Below are 10,770 nucleotides of genomic sequence, written 5' to 3'. Positions count from 1 at the left end.
CTCTCTGTCTCAAAAATAAATAAAAACATTTTTAAAAATTAAAAAAAAAAGAGTACTTGAGGTATAAGTGTGCAAGGCAGTCAGAGTGGTGGGAGTGAAAGGCAGAGCTCAAGACTACACTCACTGAGTGGGTATAGGAGCGAGCCCAGCTTGGGAGCCCTTGGCTGTGTGAGTTTTAGTTCATGAAGCTTCCCTCTGTCTCTCCCCAGGTTCCCCCTTCCCCTCCTTCCCCCTTCCCCTCCTTCCCCCTTCCCCTCCTCCCCCATCTCTCTCCTCCTTTCCTCCCTCCCTCCCTCTCCATAAGGTGGTTACACCTCAGTCAACCTTTACCTCCGTCACTGTCTCTCTTTATGCCTCTACATGTCTCTGTTTTTCTGTCTTTCTTTGTTCTCATCTCTATCCCCCACTCTCCCCCCAGTGTTCTGTCTCTCACACGCACCAGAAACTCACTAAATATTTGTTCTCAGTCAATATCTGATTATACCTCTTTCTTTTATTTGTTTCTCCATCTCTGAGTCCTCCTGTTTCTCACATCTTTGAATTTTATAACCATATGCTGCTTGGCCTGCCCTCCCCATCCCAGTGTGCGCACACACACACACTCACATGGGATAAGCTTCTTCTGCCTGCTTATCTCCTGCAGGAATTGGAACGGCCCGTTTCCTCCCCCCACTCCTATCGCCATGACTCCCTCCTCTGGTCTTCCTCCAGGAACAAGATGAGGCATCTGGCCTGAGCCCCCACAGCTCCATACTTCATGTTCGCTCTAGTCGTTCTGCTTCCCTCCCATTACTGACCCCTTGCCCTCCTCCACATTCCCTCTCCCAACTGCCCCCCCCCCCCCACGCCTCCCGGGGCACAGACTAGATGCAGAACTGGAGGTTCTGTCTTAGGGCCCTCTCACCAGATGGTGTCCCTCAGGGTCAGGGTGTAAAGCTGTCAGTTGCTGGGACCTTTAATTAGCACAAACCTTCCACCCTCCACTTTGGCTGTTTTCCTTCTCTGGATGCTCCTGGGACCTCAGGCTCTCCATCTTTCCATGCCTGTGGCCCAAGAGAGCTAGGAAGGGGAAGCGATGTCAGGTGTCTGGAAAAACAGCCTTACTACCTGACTTCCTCCCCAAGACTCAGGAGTCCTGGCTCCAAGCTCATCCTATGTCAAAATGCAGTCACTGGAGTCCCCAGAAGGAAGCCAGTTCAGGCCGCCAGACCTAGAAGTCTCTCAGACTCAGGAGTCCTGAAGCTTCTCCCCAAGGTCCTAGGAGTTGAGGCCTCCAACCCTCCCCCCTCAACGCACACACAGGACTTAGGGCAGATGTTCACCGTCTGTGATTTTCAAATCCTCCTGGGCCTGCGTGGGGGTGGGAGAGATTGGTGGTTAATCCACTGACTCTAAGACTTAAGACCAGATTTTCTGACCCCCTATCATCCTCTCCCAACTGCACCATGCTGCAGGCAGGGGACCTAGCTGAGTCTCCAGCTCCTCAGAAACTGGCAGTTCAGGCCATTAACTTGTCAGTCAACAGAGGTCTGTTCGCCCAGTCTTAGAATCCTAGAGTCCAAACGCCTGCCATGTGAGGACGTCAGAATCTGAGCTCAGGAACGAGAGAGAACCTGAGTGTGGGCCCCCAGTCACTACAGGCTCAGGAATGTCAGACCCAGGGTCCCAGCCCCCTCCAGGTCGCACTCGATTGGCTCGGGGTCCCGCCCACCTGCCGGGCCAGCTGCGCAGCGCACCGGCCGGCCAGAAGCGTGGGAACGCCCCAGCTGGGCGGCAGGCGGCCGTCAGGACAAGCTGCGCGGTTCCCAGCCTCCCCGCCTGCCCCAGCTCGGGCACCGCCGCCTCCCAGCCGTCGCCCAGCAACCACAGCGGGGACGAGGGGCTGAGCCGGGACTGCGGGGTCTCGGGAAGGGGGGGGATGCTGGGGGCCTGGATTCCTGGATCCTTGGACGTGCTATGGGTTGCAGCAAAAGGGGTTCAACCCCTTTTTAAGAGGGGTTTTGAAGCGAGAAGAGCTGGACCCCCTCCTCTTCTCGGGGGTCCCGGTTGCCCCAGGCACCCCGGTGTCCTCTTCTTGACCCTCAGGCCCAGGCGGGGCCCGGGCCCCGCCTCCCCAGGGCGCGGAAACTAGCGAGGCCCCAGAGGCTCCCGTTTATAGCTTCGTTTCCACTCAGCGCCGTCCCTCCGAGGACCTGGGCTGAGCAAGTTTCTTCCACTCTCTCCCCCCGCCATGTCCCCCACAAGCCTGGCTGGGTGCAGGTGTCCAACTCAGCCGGGACGCCCTTCTTCGACCCAGGTGTTCTGGCTCCCAGACCCCAATTTGGCTGGGGCGCCCGCCCGCGGGGAAACCCCGCCCTGGTTGCCCCCATTCATCCAAGTCTCTGCCGCGCGAGTTCCTCAATGGGAAAGGGCGGGTCTCCAAGGGGGCGGGGCGAGTGGGATCGGGCCCTCCCCGGTCTCTCAGAGACAGAGGGCGCGGAACCCGCCTGTGTTTCAGAGTGTTGGAGCCTGCAGCTGGGCAGACTGGGGGAACTCCAGGCCAGAAACGGGGTGGCCTCTAGCCTGGGGCGAAGAGTCGGGCGCGAAGGGAGCTCCCACCAGGGTTGTGAGAGGTGTGCTATTGAGGAAGAAGTTAGCAGGAAAGCCCGTGCAGCAAGTCTGCGGAATCTTGGGGGACACACGACGGGGATGCTGGTCTCCGTCCTCCTCGTTCTCCTCTTCTGCCTCAGAGGGCATGCAGGTACCTCTAGGGACGGATAAATTTGGGGGGAGGATTGTTTGCCAGCTGCCTCTTTACTGGGGTGGATGGAACTGGGGGTTCAGACTCCTAGATATGCCGGACGAGAACTTCGGGAGCCTAGGCTCCTGGGTCCCGAATGAGGGAGCTAAGATCGTTCCTAAACTCAACCTTACTCCCTTCCCCCAATTCTCCTAGGCCCGTCGCCCCATTTCCTGCAACAACCGGATGACCTGGTAGCACTGCTGGGGGCTGAGGCCCGGCTGCCCTGTGCCCTGGGCGAATACTGGGGGCTGGTTCAGTGGACCAAGGACGGGCTGGCTCTAGGGGGTGAAAGGGACCTACCAGGTGAGACTGTTCTCTCTACTCAGGAGGGGTTGGCTCCAGGTGGGGGTGCTGAGCTTGCGCCGTATCTGAAGTCTCTATTTTAATGTTTTCAAATTTAGGAAATTGATGGGCTCAGATAAACATCTGGGAGAACTGAAGTTTTAGCTTCTTTAGAGGGTAGAAGATTTTTGTTTGTATTATAAAATACTACATAAATGTAGGAAGGCATATAAAACACAAAAGGAAGATTTGCCAAATAAAGTAGACACTCCTGTAACTACTACTCATGACCCTTGTCAGCTCCTCAGAAGCCTTTCTTATTCCCTCTCCTACCATAGCCCTCTCCTCACCCCAGACGTAGTACTAATCTGATTTTTATAGCAATTGTTTTCTTTTTTCTGACGTTTTCACCCCCAAGTTTGCCATGACTCTGGATGCGAGAGGGTTAGTCTCTCTGGCTCAGCACCCACTTTTTGGTGTCTTTCTGGTGTGGGGTGCCTGGGAAAGGAGACTGAGGCCAGGAACTCAGAATCATGGTGACTGCCTCTTCCTTAACTTCAGGGTGGTCCCGGTACTGGATATCAGGGAACGCAGCCAGTGGCCAGCACGACCTTTACATTAGGCCCGTGGAGCTAGAGGATCAAGCATCATATGAATGTCAGGCTACACAAGCAGGCCTCCGCTCTCGGCCAGCCCAACTGCATGTGCTGGGTGAGGACTCAATCCACTTGTACCTGGGAAGCCCAGGGGGACAGCCAGTGCTTAGCTGAGTGTCAGAGTCCGAGGAGCCCAGAGGGGTGGTTAGTTAGAGCTGGGAAGATTGGGGTCTCTGGGCCCAGGGTCCAGCTCTGACTCCAATCCACCCCGCAGTACCCCCAGAAGCCCCCCAGGTACTGGGAGGCCCCTTTGTGTCTCTGGTTGCTGGAGTTCCTGCAAATCTGACCTGTCGGAGCCGTGGGGATGCCCGCCCCATCCCTGAGCTGCTGTGGTTCCGAGATGGGATCCGTCTGGATGGGACCACCTTCCACCAGGTCAGGTCGAAATCCCTGTGCAGCTCTTGCCCATTCAGGGAAATCTGGGGTCTGCTCAGACCACAGGCTTATCCAGAGGAGAAAAGGGCATGGGAGGAAGGAAGTTCAAGGGTTAGGACCCTTAGTATGTGATTAAGGGTAAGGATTCCAGAGCCAGACATCTCGGGTTCAAATCCTTGCTAGTTGATCAAATCACTTGCTAGTTGATTGATCTTGAGTTCAGGTAACTTAACCTCTCTGTCCCTCAAGTTTCCTTATCTGTACAATAGGGACAATAATATTCACTTCATAGGGTAATTGTGAGGATTAAATAAAATACTTTGAAGTGCCTGATACATAGTAAACACAATATAGCAAGAAGATGAAATCATTATTATTATTCATAACCTCCAGACCCTGCTGAAGGAAGGAACCACTAGGTCGGTGGAGAGCATCTTATCCTTGACTCCTTCCAGCGCTGATGACGGAGCCACCTTGGTCTGCCGGGCCCGGAGCCAGGCCCTGCCCTCAGGGAAGGATACAGCTATCACACTAAGCCTGCAGTGTGAGTGCAGTTAAAAATTGACCCTCCAGGCTGCAGGCCCTTGGGAAAAGAGAGGCCTGAGGTCTGGACTCCAAGGTTTGAGGAAAGAGGAGGCTGTGGACCTGGGACCCTGGGGAAATTGGGACCTGGAGTCTTGGACTTCTTAGCTCAAAAGGAAGAGGAGAGGGGCGCCTGGGTGGCTCAGTCAGTTGAAATTCCAACTTCGGCTCCAGTCATGATCTCATGGTCTGTGAGTTCGAGCCCCACGTCGGGCTCTGTGCTGACAGCTCGGAGCCTGGAGCCTGTTTCAGATTCTGTGTCTCCCTCTCTCTCTGCCCCCCCCCCCCCCCCGGCTCGCGCGCGCGCGATCTCTCTCTCTCTCTCTCTCTCTCTCAAAAATAAACATTAAAAAAAAAAAAAAAAAAGGAAGAGGAGAGTGGGGACCCAGACTCCTGGGGTGGAGAGGCTGGGCACTGGACTCAGATGCTCCATGGAGGTGTTCCAGGTCCTTGCCCACCGCTAACCATTGACCTACCTCCACAGATCCCCCAGTGGTGACTCTGTCTGCAGAACCACAGAGTGTGCTGGAGGGAGAGAAGGTCACTTTCCTGTGCCAAGCAACAGCCCAACCTCCTGTCACAGGCTATAGGTGAGGTCGCCTCTCCTCAGCCCAGAGCAGGGTTTAGGGAGGACTAGGGTTGGGACGTGCGCGGGAGTGCCAGGGGAGCAGGGACAACATGAGCAGCCTCACTGCCTCTGCAGGTGGGCAAAGGGAGGTTCCCCCGTGCTCGGGGCCCGCGGACCAATGTTGGAGGTTGTGGCAGACGCCTCATTCCTGATTGAGCCAGTGTCCTGCGAGGTCAGCAACGCAGTGGGTAGCGCCAACCGCAGCACAGCGCTGGACGTGCAGTGTGAGCGGGGGAGGGGCCCTGGGTGTGGCCAAAGTGGGGCAGTTGGGGGGCGTGGCTGCGACTGGCTGCGGGAGAAGGTGGGACGGAAAAGGATGTAGGCAGGGATTGGCTGTGCTGGGTCAACGCCACGGGGAGCAGGGGCGGGAAGATGTCGTTTCTGAGTAGCCGATCCTGGGTCTGAAGTTGCATCCTTCCCCGACCATGTGACACCTCCTCTCCTCTCCTCTCCTCTCCTCTCCTCTCCTCTCCTCTCCTCTCCTCCAGTCGGGCCGATTCTGCAGGCAAGGCCGGAGCCCATGTCTGTAGACGTAGGGGGAGACGCTTCCTTCAGCTGTGCCTGGCGCGGGAACCCGCTCCCACGGGTAACTTGGACCCGCAGCGGGGACGCGCAGGTGAGACCCGATCTAAAGCCTGTGGCCCTGGCTGGCGGTGGACAGAACTTCCTCTCAAGGTCCTGCCCCTGATGCCCCTACCCTCTCCCAGGTGCTGGGCTCTGGGCCCACGCTGCGTCTTCCGTCGGTGGGGCCCGAGGATGCAGGCGACTACGTGTGCAGAGCTGAGCCGAGGCTCTCTGGCCTGGGGGGCGGCGCTGCGGAGGCTAGGTTGACTGTGAACGGTGAGAAAGTGGCGCTTCCTAGAAGACCTGGCAGAGCCTGGGACGGGACACAGAGTGGGAAGAGGGGGCCAGCCCTAAACGGGGGTGGGCGTGCCCTTGAGAGGGAGAGCTTTTTGGACGGCGGGGCCTGGGGCTGGGAGCCAGACCACGCGAAGGCGAGCCTCTGAGGGATTCGGGGTTTGTTGAGGGGCGTGGCCTGGTTGATTGGCTTTCGTGAAGTGTGCCGACCTGGCCCCTCCTTATTGAGAACTGACGTTTCTGAGGGCAGGGCCTCTATATGACTGGTCCACAATCTCCAAAACAGCTCCCCCAATTGTGACCGCCCTGCATTCTGCGCCCGCCTTCCTGAGGGGCCCCGCCCGCCTGCAATGTCTAGTCTTTGCATCTCCGGCCCCAGATGCTGTGGTAAGGGAATGTCCCCGCTCTCATGACCAGCCCAGTTGTTATCCCTGTCCTCCCAAGCCAGACCCCCAAAACTGCTATGACCACCTCTAACTTTTCGACACCTTGCCTGCCCTTCCTTCCTTCTCCAGTCTTCTTAATGACCTCCTTTTTGTGTGTGCCCCCAGGTCTGGTCTTGGGATGAGGGCTTTCTGGCGGCGGGGTCTCAGGGTCGGTTCCTGGTGGAGACATTCCCAGCCCCGGAGGGCCGCGGGGGCCAGGGCCCAGCCCTGATCTCTGTGCTACACATTTCGGGGACCCAGGAATCGGACTTCAGCAGGGGTTTCAACTGCAGTGCCAGGAACCGGTTGGGCGAGGGAGGTGCCCGGGTCAGCCTGGGGCGTAGAGGTGAGATCCTGGGCCTGAAGCCTCCAAATCTGAGGATCCCAAACCCCCACACGCCACAGTCTCTAAATCAAAGACCTCCAAATGCAGACACCCTCAAATCTTGAAAGCCTCAAAACTATGAGTCCCTTGAACCCTGAGACCCTCAAAACAGTAAATTCCTTCAAATACGGAATTCTAAACTGAGAGACCCCCCCCCCTCACACTTAGGTGCCCCAAAGAAAGGAAGTTCCAAATATGGGGAATGGTAAAGTTAAAAACCCTTCAAACTCTAGGACTCCCTAGAGCCAGGGAGTTTAAACTTGTGGAACCTCAAATTCATGAGCCTGTAAGCCTAAGGGACCTCAAGCTAAGGGACCTACAAACTTGGGTATCCCCAAACTTGGGGACTTTTTGAATCCAGAGACGCCAACGCAAGCAAGTCCTGAGTCCCTGTTCCCCAGTTCTTCCTGGGTCTCATGCTTACCCTCCTCAGAACATCCCCTCTCCTTCCTGTAGACTTGCTGCCCACAGTGCGGATTGTGGCTGCAGTGGCTGCTGCAGCCGTGACTCTTCTTATGGTCATCATTGGGGTGGCCCTCTGCTGCTGGCGCCATGGCAAGGGTCAGTGACTGAGCCCCACCTCAGCACCATCCCCCAGCCCCCTCCCCGCACTGACCTGGCTGAGACCCGCCCCAGTCTCACCTCTCTGGCCTCAGACTCACCTTCAGACCCTGGTTCCTCCCTCAAGCCCTAAGTCCTTCTCCTCAGGGTCACACTCCTCCCCCTTGCAGGTTCTCATTGGTTCCCAGCCTCCTGACCCAACCCAGCCCTCTCTCTTCCTGTTCATTGGTCTCTGCAAACCATGACCCTGCCCCATCACTTATCTCTGCCTCCCACTGTCCCTGGCCTCAGCCTCTTTCTCCAAGCAAAAGAACCTGGTACGAATCCCAGGCAGCAGTGATGGCTCCAGTTCAAGAGGCCCTGAAGAGGAGGAGACCGGCAGTGGCGAGGACCGGGTAGGATGCAGGGTCCCCAGACAAGACTCAGCCTTTGAACAACTAGTAACCCAGTCCCAACTGTTCTCCCAGTCCCCACTGAGCCCCCAAACTCAAAGGCGGTCCACATCCTAATAAGTAATCCCGGGCTAACATGTCCCCCAAGTCCAAATATGCTCCTGACCCAGTTATCCCCTAGACCAAATACGTCCCCAGGGCCCTTTGTTGTCTTGAATCTAGACCCCAGCTCCAGGTGCTCTTGGTCCCTCCTGCCTGGCCTCCACTGTCCAACTGAGGGTTGTCAGGGTCTGGCACTGGACCAGGAGGATCCTCTGAGTGCCCCCTCTCACTAAGCACCCTATCCCAGGGCCCCATCGTGCACACGGATCACAGTGACCTGGTTCTGGATGAGGAAGGGGCTCTGGAGCCCAAGGTAAGTGTTGGGAAGGGATGGTTTCCTTTCACTGAGTCTCCAGCTCTCTCCCTGCTTGGTCCCCTCCTTTTTCACTCTCTTGCCCCCAGAGCTAGGACCCAGCCCCCTCCACACTTTCCTCCTGCCTCCTGGGCCACTTCACCCACCTCCAGGTCCTGTTTGCACAGCTGCTGATAATGCCCACAAATGTGTCCCAGCCTTGGCCTCCCTCTCGGAGCCCCACATCAGGGCTCACTCTGCCTGTGCTTTCCCATCACAGTCCTGCCTCAGGTCTCCTGGATGCCTCTGCCAGGCCCCTTCCTACCTACCAGCTCCCACACTGGCCTCACTTCTCCCCAGACCGGCCCTTCCTTTGAAGTCCCCTCTCTTGGCCTCCACTGACCTCAGTCCCTAGCCCAGAGCCCTTCTCTGTCCCCTCTGTACCTAGCACATGCTATTCTATTGGCCTGAAACACCACTTTCCTTCCCATACTACCTAATTCTGCCCTTCATTCCTCTGGTCTCAGCTCACACATTTCTTGTTCTAGAAAGTCCGTGCTTCCCTACTCACAGCCCTGATCATTCTGTCTGTGTTCCACCTGCCACAACTAGGACCACTCTTTCCTGGATTCCCATCCCAGCCCTGAAATCCTGTTTGTGCTTCCCCATCAAGCCTTCTCACTCTGCCTGTATTTCCCTCATCACTACCCTGACCCCCCTGGACTCTGGTGATTTGCCATTTCCTCTTTGGCCTGGGATCTCCATGTAGGCAGGGCCCAGTCTCTCCCCTTGATAGACATGTCCAGCAGCAGCATAAGACATGACACAGAATCAAAGCCTTGGGGACGGTGGGCAGATGAATGAATGAATGTCTTGGTCTCAACCGCTCTGTTCCCACTGCATCTCCTTCCAAACCACCAGCCCTCAGCAAACCTATACTCCTCTGTCGCTGCCTTTCTCTGCCCATTTCCATCTGTCCTTTTATCTCTTGTCTCTGTTTTCCTGTCCCGATTTGTCTTCCTATCAGTCTGTACGTCTATCTCTCTGACTCTGGGTCTCTGTTTGCTCTTGCTTCTGTCTTTTTGTCTCTCTCTAGGTCTGGCTCTAAGTGTGCCTCTCCATTAGTGACCCTCACCCCATCTTATATCCTCACATACATTAACAAATCCCATTTGTCCCTCAGGACCCAACCAATGGTTACTACAAGGTCCGAGGAGTCAGTGTGAGCCTGAGCCTTGGTGAAGGCCCTGGAGGCGGCCTCTTCTTGCCGCCCCCCTCCCCCCTTGGACCTCCAGGGACCCCTACCTTCTATGACTTCAACCCACACCTAGGCATGGTCCCACCCTGCAGACTGTATAGAGCTCGGGCAGGTTATCTCACCACACCCCATCCTCGAGCTTTTACCAGCTACATCAAACCTACATCCGTTGGACCCCCAGATCTGACCCCCAGGACTCCACCCTTCCCATACGCTGCCTTCCCCACACCCAGCCACCCACGTCTCCAAACTCATGTGTGACACCTCTCCAAGTGAAGAGTCCTGGGATCTTCAACTTGCCGTAATGGATTGTCCTGATTTCTGAGGAACCAGAACAAGATGGTGACCTTACTCCTCCAAAATTGAACACTGATGGGAGAGAAAGATCATTACAGTTGTCTGGATTACTGGTGTACAGTCAGCTCAGTCAAAGGGGACTGAGGTCCCCAAGTGGGAGCAAGATGGCCACTATGACCGACTATTCCCCTGTGTAAAAGAGATTCAAGATGGCAGATGGGCTCTTTGTAGACGGACGGGGGCAGGGGGTGATGGGATGGAAGGCAGGGATGGAAATTGTTTCTAGGTGTGGAAAGAAGAGATTTCAAGATGACCACCTATACTGAGAAAAAGGCAACGTAGGTTAAGATGGAGGCCAGACCAGGCCCTGTCCTGGTTCTCCCTGAGGGACCCTTTGCTTGGCCAATTCAAGTGCAGCCAAGATGGCTAATTACTCTCTGGGAACCCCACATGGCCACCATCTCGATTCCTTTCAACCTCCTTAAGGGCCCTGGATGAACTGAATCCAAGGAATGAGGATAGGGTGAGAACCATCATGGGGAGAGGAGAGTAGTGTGGGGTGGGTGGGGTGGAATCTTGGAATGAGAATATTTATGTTTAATAATAAAAAAAAAAAAGTCAATGAGTGAATGCGTCTTGGAGATCCTCCTGGCATTATTACCCTCCATCAAGGAAGGGGTCCATTAAATCAGCCCTAAGACCCTTCCTCTACCCTATTCTCTACCCTAGGTGATGAAGTGGCTGTAGGAACAAAACCTTGAGCCACCTCCCACCCTTTTGCTACCCATTTAGCACTCCGGGCTCTTTTAACATACATCTACACAAACACACATGTACAGATGCACATACATGATAGTGTTGCCCCAGTTGGCTTGCGGAAAACAGAATTCTACAG

The 10,770-nt window shown here is 55.8% G+C and overlaps 1 protein-coding gene across 1 annotated transcript; it reads left to right on the top strand.

The window, feature by feature from the left end:
- The first annotated feature begins 1,966 nt into the window (after nucleotides 1-1,966).
- KIRREL2 (kirre like nephrin family adhesion molecule 2) lies at nucleotides 1,967-10,450 on the top strand. The gene is given in 16 exon segments (XM_078438492.2): nucleotides 1,967-2,276; nucleotides 2,279-2,740; nucleotides 2,936-3,085; nucleotides 3,626-3,775; nucleotides 3,935-4,095; nucleotides 4,489-4,639; nucleotides 5,162-5,267; nucleotides 5,381-5,529; nucleotides 5,794-5,921; nucleotides 6,013-6,145; nucleotides 6,450-6,550; nucleotides 6,715-6,934; nucleotides 7,430-7,534; nucleotides 7,826-7,929; nucleotides 8,276-8,341; nucleotides 9,504-10,450. Coding segments are annotated over 16 exon segments (2,568 nt in total). The 5' UTR covers nucleotides 1,967-2,230; the 3' UTR covers nucleotides 9,840-10,450.
- Nucleotides 10,451-10,770: the final 320 nt, after the last annotated feature.

The sequence above is a fragment of the Panthera onca genome, chromosome E2, assembly GCF_046562875.1.
Source record: "Panthera onca isolate mPanOnc1 chromosome E2, mPanOnc1 haplotype 2, whole genome shotgun sequence".
Lineage (NCBI taxonomy): Eukaryota > Metazoa > Chordata > Mammalia > Carnivora > Felidae > Panthera > Panthera onca.
The sequence above is the reverse complement of the archived record's forward strand: the minus strand, read 5'-3'. Positions and strand labels throughout refer to the sequence as shown.